Below are 20,887 nucleotides of genomic sequence, written 5' to 3' on the forward strand. Positions count from 1 at the left end.
GAATCGCAATATGGTGGGGGCCCCTCCCTACCAGGGAAGAAGAGATGAATGAAGATCTATCATTGGGATCAGCTGCCCATGTGGATCCTGCCACCTCACCTTGCCTTATGGGTTGGTAGCCTTGGGCTAGGGAAACCCCCAGAAGGGCTCCATCAGAGATATTATCAGCAGAAGAATTAGGGGAGCATTTTTTACCAAATTTCCCCAAGGACAGGAGAAATTCTCAAACAGTTTCTTGGGGCTGAGCCTTTCCATTAGCAGTGGCCATAGGTTGGCACCTTAACTCCTCCCACCCCAAGGTTTTGTCTTTGTCTTGCTGATGTTGGAAGCAACAGCTACTTTCTCCTAGGGGAAAAGGGGGGGGGCTCAGAAATAGGTCTTCTGAGAAATTTTGGTTAAGCTCTAGCTACCAGTATTGTGTTGAAGATAGAAACACCTCATACTTTTTTTATTATTTCAGAAAGATCCTGCGAGCTGTCCTGAAAGCCTGGATGAAAAAAGATACTCAGATGTCTCGGTCCCTAGTCCAAAATCTAAGCTCCATTCAAGAGATCTCAAAAAGGAACTAATCACGTGAGTCACAAAACATTCCTTTCCTTTTTGTTATCTATGGGCTTGAGAACTCCACACATACACTGCTGATTTGCCCAGGGTGAAGAAACGTTGGACCTCATCCCTAATTTACACTGCAGAATATTGGGTGCCATTACATCTTCCTTTTCAGCGCTGGACTTTAAATCTCTGGATATATTTGGGGCAATATTCTCCTTTGCTTTTGGCTCATGCCACATAGCAAGTATGAAATCTTCAGGGAAATGATCACTTCATAAACAGGTCATCTATATCCTGCAAGGGGTTGGATCCCACAAATAATTACCGTATATTTCTGTGTATAAGAGTAGGTTTTTCCCCTAAAAAAATAATGTCAAAAATTAGGGGGCATCTTATACTCTGAGCCATCGCCCACCATTTTCTTAGATCTGAGTCCCCCAAAATAGGGGGTGTCTTTTGGATGGAAAAATATTATAGTTCCTGTTTGCTGTACCTGAAACCAATCTACAGGCAGGCCTGTTTGAATGCTACAATTCTGTGGGAACACAAAAGGACAACAGAATGTGTTTGTTGCAAAAAGTTAACTCTGCCCAAGAAGAGCTTGGTTTCTAATAGAGCAGTTGTTGATATGTAATCAGAAGAGTTTGGATTTGATATCCCGCTTTATCACTACCCGAAGGAGTCTCAAAGCAGCTAACATTCTCCTTTCCCTTCCTCCCCCATAACAAACACTCTGTGCGGTGAGTGGGGCTGAGAGACTTCAAAGAAGTGTGACTTGCCCAAGGTCACCCAGCAGCTGCATGTGGAGGAGCAAAGATGCGAACCTGGTTCCCCAGATTACGAGTCTACCGCTCTTAACCACTACACCACACTGGTGTAGTAATCAGTCAGTTTCATATGATCAATGTATCATTAATAGTTGATATTCTTTATCTTTCTCTGGAAGCATTCACAAGGCGGTTTATTCCGTTTTACACTTGATCTTAGCGAAAAGGCTGAGAAGTGTTTCCGTTTCCACAATGTTTTCCTAAATATTAATTTCCACATTCTATTTCAGTTTCCACATGATATATAAGCCACTTCTGGAATATAGTGGGATATATCACTCATTTCCACATTATTTGCCAACAGGTTTTTTTCTGGAAGCAAGTAACACAGAAATGAATACTAAGCTTGTGCTATATTCCACTATAGTTCCAGAGCTGGCTTTTACACCATGTGAAAGCTCAAACATAATGCAGAACTTAATAGATAGGAAGAAGTTGTGAAAATGGAATAAATAGCCACATGAATGCAGCCTCTATCTCTGTTTTCTATAATTTCATTTATTCATCACCAAATACTTTGATATCAATTCTGTCTCTGACATTTTGCCTTATGGATTTAGAAGCCCTCCTCCAGATATTACTGTTCCCATGGGCCAAATCTTTTTTGAGGCAGCATGCCCCAATCTAAATCTAAAGACTGCTCACCATATTGTATCCACACTTATGTGTTAGCTTTGCCTTTTTAAAGAACACAAATGTTGATGAAGCTAACGGAAGGAAAAGCAATAATTTCCCCATGACACTTTATTTTTATTTTTTTTTACTATTTATTAAATTTCTATTTAAAGATCTGTTGCTGTGTGACATTAATTCCAGGGATCCACACAGCCATTTACTACCTTAATGACTGAACATAATTTCTTCAATAACTCCAAGCCTTGTATGGGATTTTAAAGCATCCGTAATACTTGCTCTGCATGCTGATATGTACCCAAAATGTGCTTGGCTACACAATTTAATTCATAAACACTTAAGACTTGCCATTTAAAGATTCTAAAGGTAACACTGAGGGCAGAGGACATTTACTAAATATTCACCGGCAGAATAGGTAGTTTAATGAGCAATACAAATGGCTCCATCGTGAGGAAGCACCTATAATGACAATAGCAATTGTAAAGAAAAATTCTACCTCTGAGGCTCAATTACAATGAACTTTCTTCATTATAAATATAGATTACATATTTTTAAATATTAATGGTCTCTGTGGTGATTATATTTATACCAAAGCAGCTGTATGACACAAAATGGAATAAGTTGTCTAAATGATACACTAGTTCTTAAAAAAAAAATATGGTGCATTCTATGCTTGTTTTTAAAATATTACTTTGTGGTCCATGCATCAACACTGCTTTGGGAGGATTAACTAAGAGAATAATTTTGCTTCTGAAGAAATAACAAAGTAGTAGCTGGGACCCAAATGCAGTCTCTGGATTTTTTAAAAAATAATTGGGGGGTGGGGGCTAACAATTGACCTATTAAAAAATGGAATAGGTGAGCCCTTTTCAGAAAATGGCAGTTTCTCATATTCTAGGGCCCTCAGGTTCGTTACTGTTACAGTGTCTTGGTGAACCTGGCCCATCTAAATCACAAGGTCACATCAGCTTTTAATATTACACATATTGTAAATATATAGCAAGGGGTGTGAATCCAGATCCATACACAACATTTTTAAAAAAAACATTAAATTGAACTTTCCCCCCTGGGGAAAAAAATGCCTGTGGTGAATTAAGAGTCTATGGGCACCCAATGCTGAACTAGTATAGTGTTTTTTACAAGAATATGAAAGTTATTGCATCCATGCCTTCTGAGAATCTTCAGCTCTGCTCTGAACTCATCTTCACTGTCATAATATGTTTGATGTGATAAGAAAAAGGTACTATTATGAAGTGTATCATTTCAGACAAATGTAAGGATGGTTCATACACATAAGCATCTTCCCATGCCTCTCCACATTATTGTGTATCACTTAAGACAGCATTTGGGCATGGAAGCAGTACATAAATTAATGAATCGTAATACACTTGGAGAAATATTAGCACAAATTGGGAAATGTAGTGTAGAAACTCATTGAGTGGTACTTGACTAAAATTTACACAGAGTAGACATACTGAAATAAATAGCCCTAACATCCTCATGTTCATTAATTTCAGCGGGTCTACTCTGAGTAAAATTTATTTGACTATCACCTAAGTTCATTTTGTTTGTTTCAATGGCATGAATTTTTTTTGATGCAATCACTGAAAGGCCTGGGAGTATCTCTCACTTACACTAATATTTCTTGGCACAGTAGGGCACCTCATATATATCTATGGGTATGTAATAGAGGGGTGTTCCCATGTAGGAAACAATTCTCTCTCTTTTTTTTACAATAATCTTTATTTAGTTTACATATCTAATAACCAATATCAAAATTACATTTCACATACACCACATTTTCTTCAGCTTTGTATATACATAAAGCAATTTTTTCCCCAAAGTTCAAAAAAAGAAAAAAGAAAAAGTCTCCAAGAAAACGGGGGGGGGGGGGAAGAGGAGCAATGGACATATCCATAGAAATGATATTAATACAAATATTAAAATATGACTTCCACCCTACCTTCATTCACCTTTTTAAAGTCTTGCTTTGGACTTGCGCAGTTTATGTAGGAAACAATTCTCCATCTTTGTATGTTTATCACACAGTTCAATAAGAGAGATGTACAACAACTGTATGTGTATCTGCATTTCCATTTTATTTCTTTAGGTGCCCAACGCCAGGATGTGATGGCAGTGGTCATGTGACTGGAAACTATGCATCGCACCGCAGGTAAAAAGTGAGAGCAATTAATAACAAAATGAAGGCATGATGTTGTGGAATTTTTACTTACTTACTTCATATACACTACAGACCTCATCCCATAATAACAACCTGAACAATTTAGCAATAAAAACATATAAAAACACAGAGCTGAAATCCAGTACAGATGCAGATGTGGATAAAAAGCTCCATTTAAAAGGAAGGTCTGCAGTAAGTGCCAAAAAGATAACAGAGGCAGAGCTTGTCGGATATGCAACAGGAGAGGGTTCCAAAGGGTAAATGCTACTAAAGGCCCAGTTCCTACTTTGTGCTGAATGGAGCTCCTTATGCGATGGTTTCTGTGATGACCAAGATCCAGCTTAGTCCCTGTAGCAGTTGAAATGCATCATCTGAACCACAAGGAGTTCTGTGGTCTATGAGGGATAGAATCCTCTACTACACTCTTCCTTCACATCCCTATGGGGATGAAGGAAACTAAGAAGGGATTTGTTTACAAGCGGTTGCTCTGTGATCTGTTTTTTAATTTAAATGGTTAAATATTTTTAGTGCAATCTTTTAATTTTTGCTGAGGTATATTCAAGGAAGCCTATTTCACGTTTGTTCTTTTCTAGTGTTTCTGGCTGCCCGTTGGCTGACAAGACCTTAAAATCCTTGATGGCTGCCAACTCTCAAGAGCTTAAGTGAGTATTAGTATCAAAGGAGAGGGAGGGGTTCGTTGCTGTTCTCTGCCTACATATTTTACTTACTTCAAAACTCAGTCTGCTTGTTCAGCAACAGAAACCAGTAGAGCTGCGGAGCAGGTGTTCGCTCAGCCTCTGGGGTAACAACTCCAGCTTTCTGTAGAATGCACTACTAGTCCAGCTCTTGCTCCAGTGCTAGGTTTTGGTCATGGACACATGATATGGTGCCCTGGATATGGTGGCAAAGGGTAGCATGTAGCCAGGCAGGGAATAAGCCTGGATGGGTGCAAATGCTATCAAAGTAGGCCTAAAGATGTCTGTCTCCCCATTGTCCAGAGACTGCATGATTATTAATTCACTTCTGAATTAATTCCAAACAGGAAAACTCCACACTTCAATATTTTGTTACAGGTCTCGTAATTAACTATTTTTCCACATGTGACAGCCATGTCCGAAAGGGGGATATTAACAGGCTTGGGGAAACTCCAGGGTTTGCAGAAGTGCAGAAAAGGTTAGGGGAAATACTTTACTGTGTTGCAGATCCCACTTGTCAGTGTCTAACTTCTACACCTCTGCCATTCTGCCCCATACCTGTCCAGTTTGTCCCCTTTCACTCATGCAATCCTGCCACTGTAAGAGGTATAGCTATAGTAATAGTAATAGTCACCTCCCACGGGGACAAGGTTGTTGGGTTTGCACCAGAAGGGAGTTGAACTGCCCTGGCTAAGGGAATTTGGGAGCAGTCTTATCCCACGCAGCAGGTGTAAATCAGAGGAAGGGGAGAGAATCTTACTGTTTGTCAGGTCTTGAAGTAGATGTGTCTAAATGTTGGGAAAGAAAATGTTATTCTCATATTTTGAAAGCCAGCTGGAAATACCAAGTCTTGCAAGATGGCTGGATCTCACAAAATAAGCAGTCTGGTTTTTCAGATCAAAGTACTTGGGCTAAGCTTTAAAATGTGAGTGTTTATCCAAACCAAGCCTGCAAATCTTTCCTTTTTATCCTTTGCCACTAGACATACCCCTCTGCATGTGGCTGAGGCAAGCATTAAATCAGATGAGTCCATATACTGCAGAGAAAAGTCACAAACAAAAGAGTGGTTGTGGAGGTTCTTAAGGAGGCCTGAGCAATCTGGGCATCTGGCCTTATTATTGAAGAGGAAGGTTGGCAGGCAGTCACCCAGTTATCATTGGGAGCTTTTTGGCTGATGAAGATGCTTGGATAAAGTCTGGCGAAGGCTTCCAAGAATGCTTGACAGAATCCTGTGTTCATGTAGTGCAGCTTGAAAAAGTGCAACAAATACAGAGCTGGTTACTAATTTGTTATGAGGAATGCAGACATCTTTCTCGAGGGCAGCATTTCTGTTTGAGAATTAATCACATCTCCTCCCGCATTCCCACTGTAGCATCTTGAGGAAATGTGACTGTCTTCAGAACTGGTGCATTGGTTGCAATAGTGAGCGCTGTGCATAACGTCATTGGGCCATTGGAACCTGTGGGCTACTGCCTGTGTAATTGCTAGGAACATATGAACCTGCCTTCTTCTGAGTTGGTCCATCTAGCTCAGTATTGCCTGTGCCATTCACAGTGGCTCTCCAGGATTTCAGACATGATTATCTCCCATCCCTATCTAGAGGTTCCAGGAATTAAATCTGTGAGATTCTGCATGCAAAACAGTTGCTCTACTGCTGAGCTGTGGCCCATCACCTCAACTCTTACCAATGAGCAACACACTCTTACCACCACTACTGCCAGGAGTGTCCCTTCATTCATGAAGCAGTGCTGCAAACTGTTGTATGCTATTAACAAGCACTTCATTTTATGCTTCCAGCTGTGTTCTGCCCCACTCTCTTTGGTTTGGTGAGCTGGTAACAATAAGAGCAGAGTAAGAGGTCTGACAGGAAGCTCTTCCTCCCTTCCCTCACCCCTCTGGCTCTGGCATTGAGAATGCTGGAATATTAGTGTCTCAGCTGCCAGGAAAACTGGACATGTCATTTTCCTAGGATACCTGAGCCCTTACAGTGCCTTATGGGGATTCTTCCCTGGGTCAGATTGCAATCAGAGAAATGACACTGGGTTTTGAATATAGGCAACTATTCCAAACATGCTAGGGACCCAGGTGGCGCTGTGGGTTAATGCACAGAGTCTAGGGCTTGCTGATCAGGTCGGCGGTTCGAATCCCTGCAACGGGGTGAGCTCCCGTTGCTCGGTCCCAGCTCCTGCCAACCTAGCAGTTCGAAAGCACATCAAAGTGCAAGTAGATAAATAGGGACCGCTCCAGCGGGAAGGTAAACAGTGTTTCCGTGTGCTGCTCTGGTTCGCCAGAAGCGGCTTTGTCATGCTGGCCACATGACCCGGAAGCTGTCTGCGGACAAACGCCGGCTCCCTCGGCCTATAGAGCGAGATGAGCGCCACAACCCCAGAGTCGGACACGACTGGACCTGATGGTCAGGGGCCCTTTACCTTTACCTTTACCTCCAAACATGCTAAATTTGTATTCTGAACCAGGTTAATATAACTTCCAGCAACATCGCTATTCTCCTTTTGTACAACCACTGCAAGCCTCTGTGAGACACTACTGTGTATATTCTATATGAGGCCACTAAGATGTTCCCATCACACCTGTATCGCACATCTACTATAAATTACCGTATGGAGATCCAGGACTAATGGCATGAATAACTCCACTGCACAGTATTAACAAAAGAAATACAAAATGCTGTTGAGCCAGACTATAAAATCCCTATTCCTAGGAGTAATGTAATCCTTGTGTGTATTGGGTATACAGGGGGTTATATTTCTTTCTTTAACAATTAATCCAGTGCATATATTTGAGCCTGACCATATATATTCTCAGATTTGAAATGCACTGATTCTAACAAATCAAACATTTGTTTTCTTCTTTCCCTTCCCAGAAATCTAAATAAGTAGTGGGGAAATTGTGAGGTTTATATCAGTGGCTGAGTTTTCATCAGCAACCCCCTGTACAACACAGCCCTTGTACACCCCAAAATAGTTTCTTTCCTTAGGTACACTTTCTTATTTTTCCAGTTGCACACAGTCATGTCAAACCAGTATTGTGGGAAATTCCAATGCAAAAATCTCCTAAATTAGATATTTCATGAAATGTCAAGGGTCATCTTCTTCTCTGCACTTTGCTTTATAGATGTCCAACTCCAGGATGTGATGGGTCTGGTCATGTCACTGGAAACTATGCCTCACACAGAAGGTAAGAATCTTCTGCTTATTTGGGGAGGGGGGGAATTGGCACTCCAGATTTTGCAGGACTACAACTCCCATCACCCCTGACCACTGGCTATTCTGGCTGCAGCTGGTGTGAGTTGCAGTCCGGCTTTTGGAGGGCCACAGCATCATCACCCCTGAATCATCCAGAAGCAAAAGCCTGAGAAATCTATATTGCTCTGCTCTGTGTACTTGCAGCTTGTCTGGTTGTCCCCGAGCCAGGAAAGGTGGTCTCAAAGTGACTCCTACCAAGGAAGAAAAAGAAGACCCTGAACTTAAGTAAGTGGAGTGGCAAAGGCTTGTCGCTTATGTCTCACTATTCAGTTGGATACATCACAGGAAGATTGGTCTCAGATTCACTAACTTATATCCTCTCCTAACAAAAAATCCAAACAAAATCTCCAAAGGATGGCTTTATGGTTCAGGTGTTGTTGTGCTGTCCCTGAAGTAAAGCAGATGGCACAGCTCTGGAAAAGTCCCAGGTCTTAAGAAACAAAGGAAGCACATAGTCTCTGAGTTTATCTGGCTCATCCCTCAGCCCAGATGAGCCAAACTTTAGGCAGAATCCCTTTTTAGACACTCTATCATTCTTCTTCTGAGCCCTTATGACCAGTAACCTCACCCTTCTGCCAGTCTTGTACACCCATCATTCATTATTCCCCCTACCAGTTCACTGGCTGATGCTCACAGGGGGTGACAATTGTCTGCATGTGGAGCCTCTGCACATGAAGATTTGACCTCTTTATTTCTTTATAAACATATATTTATAGCAAGGGACCCAGGTGGCACTGTGGTTAAACCACTGAGCCTAGGGCTTGCTGATCAGAAGGTCAGCGGTTCGAATCCCTGTGATGGGGTGAGCTCCCGTTGCTTGGTCCCAGCTCCTGCCAACCTAGCAGTTCGAAAGCACGTCAAAATGCAAGTAGATAAATAGGAACCGCTACAGCGGGAAGGTAAACGGCGTTTCCATGTGCTGCTCTGGTTTGCCAGAAGTGGCTTTGTCATGCTGGCCACATGACCTGGAAGCTATACACCGGCTCCCTCGGCCAATAATGTGAGATGAGCGCGCAACCCCAGAGTCGGTCACGACTGGACCTAGTGGTCAGGGGTCCCTTTACCTTTAGCATACGGCAGGGCAGGCAATAAAATAGAAAACATTATAAGAAGAATGCAAAATGATCATTAAAATGATCAATAGATCAAAACATCTAAACAGGTGCATAGGCCTGCCTACATAAAAAGGTCTTTCAGAGATGCCTGAAAATCAAAAGTGAGTGTGCCTGCTGAAAAAGTGATCCACAGCATGGGACTCGTGACACTGTGGCAGACCACTAATGGAAGCTAGTTGGGCCTCCTTCATATTTAAAGCCACCATATTTAAAGTATTTCACAGTGCAATCCTTTGCATACACTCAAGTCCATTGAGTTCAATAACGGTGTGTTGGACTGTATTTTTTAAAGTGGTCTTCATATAGCAGCCCTAATGTATAGACAGCTTGGAACCAGCAGCCTGTGGGCCAATCTTGGCCCACCAAGGAGTCTACTTTGGCTTGTTTGGCCATTTCCCTCAAACCATGCCTTTTACTTGTTTCCTTTTCCTTTTAAATATATTTGCCTTGTTTCTTCAAATTAAAAAAAAACTTTCCAGAGCAGCTTGCAAAAAAAACCCACACTATTTAATAGTACATATAAATAAAATCAATCAATGACTCTTAAAACAAGAGTAAAATACAGTAGCCAAAAATTCAGTAATCCAGCATCAAACAAGGCATTTGGTCATTAGAAACCCTTCTAAGAACAAAAAAAGATGCTGTTGGATCAGGCCAATGACCCATCTAGTTTAGCAGCTCACAGTGGCCAACCAGATGACTACAGGAAACCCTCACGAAAGACCCAAGCGCTATTAGTACCTTCATATTATAACATAGTAGGCTTTGTTTTATTTACGGGGAGGAAATCTTTCTTGAGGTGTTTTTGCTGGTACATGGACATTTTCCCCCTCTGCCTCTTGGTTTTTCTTTTCTTTCCCCTAAAAATAACATCAGTTTTGCTGTGCTTCTGTAGATGTCCGGTGCTAGGCTGTGATGGCCAAGGTCACATATCAGGTAAATACACTTCTCATCGCACTGCTTCGGGTTGTCCTATGGCTGCCAAGAGACAGAAGGAGAGTCCTCTCAATGGGTCTTCTCTGCCCTGGAGACTGAACAAGCAGGAGCTGCCACACTGTCCTTTGCCAGGCTGCAACGGGCTGGGTCATGTTAATAACGTTTTTGTCACCCATAGAAGGTATCACTTTGTATCTTTACTTTTTTTTTTAACTCAACAAATACCTACAATGTATTGCAATTGTGTGAATTTAACAAATTGAAGCTGTTGAACTGATAAGAATAATTTTGTTAGCATTTTGCATAAGTCCCTGATTTAACCCCAACTCGTTTCCTAGAGATTTCCAGGATTTTTCGATATGTCTTTAGTTTTATTTTAGCTGTCTAAACATTCACATATCAACCTAGAATAGGTGATAAATCTGCAAATATAGTTTACTGCTTAGCCTTAAAAGCTCTTTTTAAAAGGCAAGGTATTTTTAGCACCATATTGCTGAACTCTTCTTTTCATGTAAATTTTGAAGTTGACTCTGAGTTGCAAGCTTTTTAGACTTTAAATACCACAATCCTAAATTCACTTATCTGAGAATGCAAATATAATTTATTGCTTTAAAGTCCTGTTTAAAATGTAAAGTATTTTTATTAGCAAATTACTGAGCTGTTATGTTCATTTGCGTATCTAAGCTGACCCTTTGAGTTGTAAATTTGGTGGTGTTCAACTAAGTATTACTCCAAGCAGACCAGCAGAGATTAATAGACCTAGCTTGGTCATGTTAATTCATTCCAGTAAACTCCTGAGTTTACTCTTGAGTTAAATTTAGTTGAATACCAGTCACAGATTTTAATAGAATAATCCTATACACATTTACCTTGAAATAAGCCCTCTTGAATCCCATGGAATTTATGTCTGAGTAGACAGGTCGGCAGTTTGAATCCCTGCAACAGGGTGAGCTCCCATTGTTCGGTCCCAGCTCCTGCCAACCTAGCAGCTCAAAAGCACATCAAAGTGCAAGTCGATAAATAGGTATCGCTGCAGCGGGAAGGTAAACAGTGTTTCCATGCGCTGCTCTGGTTTTCCAGAAGCAGCTTAGTCATGCTGGCCACATGACCTGGAAGCTGTACGCCGGCTCCCTCAGCCAATAATGTGAGATGAGCGCCACAACCCTAGAGTCGGTCACGACTTGACCTAATGGTCAGGGGTCCCTTTAGACATGTATAGGATTGTGCTGTAATTGGTCCAGGAGTTTACACTGCTGCCTCTAGTTGCAGATAGCATGACAGCAGAGTTTGAGAGGTAGAGGGCAAGGCAGCGGGGTATTCCATGGTGCAAATGCAGTTGCAGAGCCAATCCAGCACTCCTGCAGTGTGTTTGTGCCACATTGACCTCATCACTGCTTTGCCTCTCCTTCCCAGTAGAGAGCACTGACTTACCACTGCTGCACCACTATGTACTAGTTTCCAGAAGGTGTGTTAAAGCTTCTGCTTTGGTAGCAGCCACCATCGAAGATGACCCACTACACAGCTCAAATGTGGGGCCATGTAGGGAGCTGCACTGAGGACAATTTGCCTATTTGTTGTCTTAGAGAGATTTTAGTAACTACACAACCAGTTAGTAGGTCATTGGCAATATTCTGCACCCAGTAACACTGTACTGTATAGTAGCAATATATGATTGCAGCTTACATGCAGCACAATAAAATGGACTTGTATTGCCAAGAACCTGGAAGCTGAGATACAGCAATCAAAAATGTGTTTCAATTTTCAAATAGGTCCCCTTTCCTACTCTTTTCAGTTTGTCTGGATGCCCTCTGAATGCACAAGCCTTAAAAAAGGGCAAAATATCTGAAGAACTGATGACCATCAAATTGAAAGCAAGTGGAGGTAAGAAGATAACAAAAGCAGTACATATATGACGCTGGAATCTGGGAGTAAGGAAATGAGTCTGTCTTTGCCCAGTACTATCTTCTCTGGCCAGCAGCAGCTCTTTAGGGTCTTAGAAAAAGTGTCTTTCCATCCAGCTACCAGATATTCTTTCACAGAAGATGCTGTATACTGAAAGCAGGACCTTCTGCAAACACAGAGCTACAGCCCCTCTGCTGCCTCATGAAGACACATAATTGGATTAATTAATTTAATGTTTGGTTTACTATATATATATATATATATATATATATATATATATATATATAATTACATTGTGCCTTTCATTTGAACATTTTAATTAAAAGTACTTTGTACTGCCTCACAAGGAACAGGACACAGGTAGAGATGGACAAATTTGCCTATATCCGTGTCTCATCTTTAGTCCACCAAATTTCCACATCAAATTTGCAATAATAACAATAAAAACCAACAACAATTTTAGTAATAAAAATAGGCCTAACCAAAATTCATCAGCACATTGATATGTGTTTCTCCTAAATACACATTTTTCAAGCAATTTCCCTTAACATATTTCTGTACATGAGCATTTTATGCACATGCTGTGGTTGGGGAGCTGCACAACAAAATTTGGGAAAGTGCGAATTTGGAGGGATCACTGCTTTTTCAGTATGCTCGTTGGTTCAGAAACTGCAAAATAAAAGGATCTGCATTGACATGTAATCCAAATTTCTCCCTCATCCTGAGCTATGGAGACCTGCGCTCTGTTCCCAGGGTTGCCCTTCAACAAATATAGGTACTGGATTGATCCTTTCAATCCAGGCGGGCCACTTTCAGCCACTTGAAGGCCTATTGAGCTCCATCAGTGCAAAGGGAAAATTTCATGGCTGCTTCTCTGCCCCTGACATGCCATAATGGAAGCTTTGACACTGACCCCGTTAAGTGTAGAATTAAATTGCAAATGTGCAATTTTGATTCCAGAGACCAGGTTAACTGAAGAGGCTTGTTCTATAACATACCATTACACAGGGGTTAGCATTTGCCCATCTCTTCAGTCAGGTGTGATTTTACACTTGACTTGGCTCATTCTTGTGCAGGTTTAGAGAATGAGGAGGAAATCAGACATTTGGATGAAGAAATAAAAGAACTGAATGAATCCAACCTTAAAATTGAAGCTGACATGATGAAACTTCAGACACAGGTAAGGAAGAAAATCTCTGATCGAGCCCTTAAAAACAAACATCAAAAACTCCTACTATTCTCTGGGCATTGCTCTAGCATTCCAATGATGGTGAACTCTACTGCACAGTAGCGTAGTGTGGGTTGCCAGCCTGGTTCACATGAAGCTGTTTTCAACAGAGCCCAGTAACAGAAGCACATGGCTGTATTGAGACAGCACCAGGTGTTCAAAATGTGCACCTGCTAACTATCTTATACCTGGGGCAACTGCCCCTGTTACCCCCTATGCTATGCCACTGCTACTGCATGTTGACCACTGAGAATTTTGTTTGCAAGCTGTTGTTAACATATACTATGTTTCCCATTCCTGCACCCATGGATCCAGCATTGTAGCAGCATGCAAACTGGGCAGAGTTGCATGGAAATCACAGCAACTTTGCAGCTTATTATTTTGGCCTGTGAAACCTAAGCAACATGGCCCAATTTTATTTTTGGAGGTTTTGCCTCTGCCTTCTTCTACCTTGACCCATATATGGTCCATTTCCCTGGTTCAGCGAGGGTTTCATTGGAGCTTTAAAGGAGTTGTTGCTTCATCTGTCTAGCTCCACCTACTGTTGGTCTCCCTGCATTCCACCCACTGGTTTAAAGTCATGGTCTCATAGAATGCCTGGGTTGCTTTTAATTTTTTCAGATCATTCTAGTTTGCTGTCATACAGCTTCAGCTCAAAAAGGATTTTGTTGAGCTGGGAAAGGTTCAGAAAGGGGCAACCAAAATGATCAAGGGCCTGGAGCCACTCCCCTATGAAGCAAGGTTGCAGAGTTGGAACATTTTAGTTTAGAGAAAAGGAGAGTAAGAGGCGACCTGCAGAAGTTTGTAAAATTATGCCTGGCATGGAGAAAGTGGCAAGTAGGGTTGCCAGACTCAATAGAGGATGGGACTTCTGTGCCTTTAATTGCCCTGCTCTCTTTTGAGTCTGGAAACCTTAAAGAGAAACCAGCAGACCCTTTGCTTGGAAATTAAACAAAGGGTCTGCTGGTTTCTCTTTAAGGTTTCCATACTCAAAAGAGAGCAGGGCAATTAAAGGCACAGAAGTCCCGTCCTCTATTGAGTCTGACAACCCTAGTGGCAAGAGAAAACGGGGTTCCTCTCCTCTCTTATAACACTAGCACTCATAGACTTCCAATGAAGCTGAATGTTGGAAGATCTAGGATACAGAAAAGGAAGTATTTCTTCATATAGCACATAATTAAACAATGGAACTCAATCCCACAGGAATCAGTAATGGCTACCAACTTGAATGGTTTTAAAAGAGGATTTGACAAATTCACAGTTGGAGGCAGCAATGCTTCTGAATACCAGCTGTTGGAAATCACAGTTGCTTGAAACCTGCTTGTGGGTTTCCCACAGTCACCTGGTTGGCCACTGAGAGAACAGGATGTTAGACTAGATTTGTCATTGGTCTGATCCAGCAGGCTTTTTTATGTTCCTACTGAGAGCCAAATTTGTTGTTGTTTATGCAGTTGTTTAACTGAATCTGCAGCCCATTTTTGAAAAAATCATGCTGATACGGAAAACTAATGATTTGCTCAATTAAATTTCCACAAATATGGCAAATTTTCCACTTTTAAAAATGCATCGTTTCATCAAATTAATGAATGAGCACAATGTAAGTAAAATTGGACAACTGGAATGGAAAAAAAATACAAGCTAAATCTAAAATTCTAATTGTAATTAACTTTTTCCAATGATATGTGTTTGTGTGTATATACACAGCTCCTCAGGCATGCTAAAAACCAGAGATGGTATTCAACTAAGTCTTACTCAGAGTAGATCCATTGAAATGAATGGACCTAACTTAGCTATGTCCACTTATTTCAATGAGTCTACTCTGAGTTGGGCTGAGTTGGGTATGTTAACTGTTTTCAGTGCATTCATTTTTCCTCCTTGAAATATAAATAGTATACTGAAGTGTATGTTATGGGAGTTGTCACATCTGAAAACGTTTATAAGTACTTCCATCAAATGAGGAAACAGGACAGAAAAGATTGAGTAGAGCCATCCCTATATGACAGAGTATCTATCTAAAAATGTCTCAGGCCACATCCAAGCCATACATTGAAAGCACTATTGGACCACTTCCAATAGTCACCCTCCCTCCAAATTCCTGGGGATTGTAGTTTGTTAAGACTTGTTAGGAGACCCCTATTCCTCTCATAAAGCTAAAATTACCAGTGTTTTAAAACCAATCTCTCTTCCCAGGGAACTGGGAATTACAGCTTTGTGAGGGGAATAGAAGTCTCCTAACAATTTGCAGCACCCTGAGGAAACTACAGTTGCCAGACTTTGGGGCGGGGGCATGACTGTTTAAAGTGGTATAGAGTTTAAAATGTATGGTCTCAGCCCCAATCTCAATTTTTCACTCAGCTTCTCTCAAAATAATATATATATAATGCCTGGCCTACATTACAATGAATTGTTGCATTGTTCCTATTCTACTTTTTTATTTTTAGCTTTTATACTCTGTCCTGTCTCCAAACTCAGCCACTCTGCAGCATAACCTTGCCCTGGAAAGTAGCTCAAAAGCCTATACTGTACCAGGGTTGCTGCTATTGTAGTGAGTCAGCAGCGATGCTGTAAGAAAAAGGCAGCAATGTAAATAGCAGCTTGCTTGCTCCCTACCTACGCCAGTCCCTAAGGGCAAAACACTTCATTTTAAATCAGACACTCCTCCTGAGTTGTCAGCTCGAGGCCTGCAGTCTTTCGTCCATTTCTGAACACGCTTCCCACAAACAATGCTCTTTTCATCCAGCAGGGTCACTGTCTAGAGCATCATTTAAACATATTCCTCTTCTGAAAGAACAGCAGAATCCACTGACTTAGAAATAAAATGGCTCGCCCCAATTAGGAGCGCCTTTTGACATTGATGTGCATGGAATGGAAAGGACTTGTGCTTCACTTCTGCATAGGCAACTTCCACTGCCCTGGGCTATCACTTCTGATAGCTGCATTTTAGGCCAAGAACCCCACTGTTTGCAGTAACCAGAACTGAATGCAGGAATACAAAAGAGAGAAAACTTTGCAAAGAGCCTGATTCCCTGGAAAAATAAATTATGTGTGTTAGCCCAATGCATTTTGCGGGAGCAGTGAATTTTCCTTCTTCAGGGGCAATATCAATCACACACAAAAACACGGAATTGTACACTTAAAAGAACCCATCAATATGAAAATGTTTTACAGATGTTGTATGTTGTGGTATCATACAGGAACACAAGTTCTCATAATGTATTTTTGGTGGTCAGCAGGGACTTTTGGTTGGTTCTGTTGGGTATGGGTTATTTTTGTTTCTAGATGGTATATGATGATTCTGAAAAATAATACTAATAAAAAAGAACTACAAATATACTTTCTCATAAAGCAAAAAGTGAAAGGATTTTTTTGGAAAGCATACTTTCCCGCTAAAATGTGCCAGGCTTTATCAGGCACACTAAACATTTTTGGGAGCGTTTTGACAATTCTTCAGCCCTTGGTTTTCTTCTGCTGTTCACACCGCCACACGTTGCTTTGCTTCATGGTTTCAGATAACATCTATGGAGAGCAATCTGAAAACGATAGAAGAGGAGAACAAACTTATCGAGCAGAACAACGAGAGCCTCTTAAAGGAGTTGGCTGGCCTCAGCCAAGCCCTCATCTCCAGTCTGGCCGACATTCAGCTTCCACAAATGGTATGTCTGTGGCTGGGAACGTGGCAGTTTCTCTGGGAGCTCAGGGAAGTTACTCAACGCCATGCTGTAGGGCTGTCAGAGATGAATTTCAAACTGTACAACATTCTTAATCTCTGGGTTGTGCCAAAAATTATGGATAGTAGTAGTGGCCAGGGGGGTGGCGAGGACTCACCTGGCTTTCCAATTACCAAGGGCGGTGGTGGTAAGGGAGCAGGCAGCTTGGCACAGAGCAGGTGCAGCAACATGGCCAGTCCAACATTCCTAATTCTGCCCCTCCAAGGAGCTCAATGTGGTGTACATGGTTATCCTCTTCCCCATTTTATCTGTAAGCTTTTCCCCTAACAAGGAAAAAGGCAGAATCTAAATACTATCACAGCAACCCTGTGGGGTAGGTTAGGCTGAGAGATGGTGACTGGCCCATCTGAAGATCACCTGGTGAGTTTCATGGCTTTGTGGGGAATTGAACCCTGGCTTCCCAGGTCCAAGTCCAACGCTCTAACTGTTACACCACACTGCCTGTCCAGTGCTGGTGAGATTGTCTGTGTTGCTGTGCCTGCACCATGCTGAGCTTCCCACACATTTGCCCCTCCCACTCTCCCTCCTGGAAACTGGCAGTGACATGTGGCATTGGGAAACCAGGTGAGTAATGCCCCTCTACTGCTGGAGAAGACCATGACCATACCTTGAAGCACAGAAGAGAAATATTTTGGGAGTGGGGAAGACTCGGGTCACATTCCTTTCTGGGCAATCCTCCAAGGGCCACATACCAGTGAGCCGAGGAAGAATTGTAAATGTTATGTTTCTACAACAGGCTGTTTTCTACACAAACACCTCTCTATCCAAGCAAGCAAAAAAGCATGGTCAGAGTTCAAGAACACATTTCCATCCAGACAAAAACATTGAAGGTGGGTGCAAAGGAGGGGCAGTGAGAGGTGTAGTCTAGGGAGGGGATATGGTGAGCCTAGAAACCCAAGTGCCAGATAGAGGACCAAGGAATCCCAGTTCCCCATCCCATTGGCTGGCTGGGATCCAAAGAGCTGTTGTCAAAGACTTGACTGTTTCTGAAAAGAAGAGAATTCAAAATGACCAGGCCTTTTTTTCTCTGGTTGGGTGGTGATCCTAGCAACAGGCCATAGTCCGGCAATATCTTAAACTAGGAATGGGTTACCCAGAGCCATATAGTTTGGGAAGGGACTCCAAGGATCATCTAGTCCAACTCGCTGTGATATAGGAATGTTGTTGTTCTCTAAATGTTGTTGGACACAACTCCCAACATCTCTGCCCATCGTAGTTGAGGCTGATGAGAGTTGAAGTCCAACAACATTTGGAGGGTCTCAGGAGTCACACACTTGCTGTTTTCCTTCCATGTCTAGCTGCTCCTCTCTCTCTCTCTCTCTCTCTCTCTCTCTCTCTCTCTCTCTCTCTCCAGTTGTCACATAGTGGACCTCTTGCCTAATATTCAACTCCCATGTTTAGGTGTGATGTGTTTTCATCTTCATTCCAGGGCCCAATCAGCGAGCAGAATTTTGAAGCATATGTAAATACACTCACAGATATGTACAGCAATCTGGAACGGGAGTATTCCCCGGACTGCAAGGCTCTGCTGGAAAGTATCAAACAGGCAGTGAAGGGTATCCACGTGTAGGATGAGGAAGCTGCTGGGCAACAGGAGTGACTTAGCAGCAGCAAACTCCAGATGGATCTGCAAAGAGCGCCTGGACTGCTTTAGGAGTATTGGTTTCTGTGCTGCATTTACAATTTACAACATTGCACTATTTTTTTTCCAGCTGACATAAAAAGGACAGAGAACATAACAGACTATTGTATTAACAGCAATGACTCAGATCATAGAATATATTTATTTCTGTACAAATCCTTTTTGTTGTCATCATGGTTTGCACTCTTTTCATTTTGTAAAGTGAATGTAAAAAGTGTGTGTAACTATTTTTTTACTTTTTTAATTTATTTTCAATCAAGGAGTTGTGTGTGTGCGTGTGTTTTTAAATCTTTTAACAGCATTTCTGCAGCCTGCCATATTTTTACAAATGTGTTTGTTAATTTATTTTCCAATGGGATTTTAAAATAGATTGAAAGTTATAGTGTAAATTTAACATTTTGCTGGGTTTGTACAGGAAAGAAGGGGGGAAATCTATGAAAGAAACAAAAATAACAGAACTGTGATTCTAGTTTTATTTTTACCACATCCTGCTTTTTTTATAACAGCTTTATTTTAACACACACAAAAATATTCAAAAGGGTTTTCAATAGCATGAGATATGATGAACCAAGGATGCAAAGGTGAATGGTGCCCTCTGCTGGAAGAACATAAGCTCTTCAAGTGCAGAACGTAATAGTTCATGATTTTTTTTTAGCAATAATGAAATACTGTATAGCAATCAGCAAAGCTTTGGACTTGGCTCTGTATCTTAGCCTGCCCCGAATAATCCTTGGTAACCATTGAAGGGAAGGTTGGAGTGATTTAAGATATGTTTTCCCCTATCTCATGGTCATTCATTGGGAAAATATATATATATATAAATTTTATCCCTTTTAATGTGATAGGCTTTGAAATGACCTGTAGCTTTCCCCCCCTTTTTGTACAGAGCCTTGTAAAAACATTGGTCAGTTGATCAATATCAATATAATTTCATATTGGAAAAATGCATCCCAAGCTGATGATTTTGTACATACAATTAAGCCGAGCAAATCTTCCCTGAGATGTCAGTTATTGTACTAGGTTGAGTGGAAGGATCTGAGAAGGCTGCAGTTGCTTTTCTCTTCTGACAAGGGGGACTAAGCCCCATTGCTGTGAACTGAGCTTGCACGGCAATGGTGTTTGGTGACTGGATCTATGAACTGTAGCAATGCACCGATTGGGTTTGCCTCCAATTGCACACAAATGCTGTGATTCCGAGCAGATTTACTGCAAGTTCCATTACGACTGCTAAGATGTAACATCTCAGAAAAAAATCCCTACTCCAGCAGCTCCATTTCAACATATGAAGCTGCCATCTACCTGCCAAGTCGAACTACTGGTCCATCTACTTCAGTATTGTCTACACAGGCTGGCAGTATTTCAGACAGGCAACTTCACCGACCTACCTGGAAATGCCAGGAAATGAGCCTGGGCCTTTTTTGTATGCAAAAGCTTGACCACTGTGCAACGGCTCATGCCCCCTAAATGTGCATCTCTGCTGCCTCGTGCATGGAAGTGAATGGGGAAGCCTCTGCTTGCAGAAGAGATCTGCATACATATCAGAATCCCATGTTCCTTTGGATCAGGTTGTTGCATGTGTTTGGAGCAGAGTTTAAAGACAGCCTTAGTTGCAGTTGATTACCATCCCATAATAAGGGTATGTCTCCAAGTGCTACAGTCCTTAGGCAGCCACTCAGAAATACGTGCGCATCCCAGGTGGACCTCTTGATCACCCGTATCCATTCTCAGTTTACGGTAGTAAGCAGCTATAAACAGGGGTCCAGTGTCTGTTTCAGGGATTAGAAGTAATAATGCAATTTTTTTTTCCAGAATTCTAATGTTTTCAGAAGAAGGTATATATACAACCAGCTGAACTGCCTTTTTTGGTATGCACACACGTCTCATGTGCATATGTGCCTCAATGTAAAATGTATACATGACTCTAGCGTGTGATTTAATTTTCCTGTGCTACAATGAAAGTGTTTATTTTTATTTGCCTACTTTATATTTTGACTGAATATGACAGCATTCACAGTCTTCACTCGTACATTTATATTATAGGGTTCCTATCCAAGAGTGCTTCTCCCAAATCATTCAGCTGTCATGCTGTGGTTGCTGTTCTGCATTAGGTGGAGCTTGCTGTTAATGTTTGGGGGGCGGCGGGGGGCAGCGGTGATTTGGCCCTCGGACCTTAGTTTAGACAAG

At 41.6% G+C, this 20,887-nt stretch overlaps 1 protein-coding gene across 1 annotated transcript in view; it reads left to right on the forward strand.

Moving 5' to 3' along the window:
• Positions 1-18,812, forward strand: part of ST18 (ST18 C2H2C-type zinc finger transcription factor) — a 62,432-nt gene extending 43,620 nt beyond the window's left edge. Inside the window, exons 10-19 of the mRNA XM_035126260.2 lie at positions 461-573; positions 4,123-4,185; positions 4,788-4,856; positions 8,022-8,084; positions 8,297-8,377; positions 10,163-10,384; positions 11,996-12,084; positions 13,182-13,285; positions 16,843-16,986; positions 18,491-18,812. Coding sequence (XP_034982151.2) covers positions 461-573; positions 4,123-4,185; positions 4,788-4,856; positions 8,022-8,084; positions 8,297-8,377; positions 10,163-10,384; positions 11,996-12,084; positions 13,182-13,285; positions 16,843-16,986; positions 18,491-18,631 — 1,089 coding nt within the window. The 3' untranslated portion in view covers positions 18,632-18,812. The remainder of the gene's footprint in view (positions 1-460; positions 574-4,122; positions 4,186-4,787; positions 4,857-8,021; positions 8,085-8,296; positions 8,378-10,162; positions 10,385-11,995; positions 12,085-13,181; positions 13,286-16,842; positions 16,987-18,490) is intronic.
• The last annotated feature ends 2,075 nt before the right edge of the window (positions 18,813-20,887 follow it).

Source organism: Zootoca vivipara, chromosome 8 (assembly GCF_963506605.1).
Source record: "Zootoca vivipara chromosome 8, rZooViv1.1, whole genome shotgun sequence".
NCBI classification, from domain to species: Eukaryota; Metazoa; Chordata; class Lepidosauria; order Squamata; family Lacertidae; genus Zootoca; species Zootoca vivipara.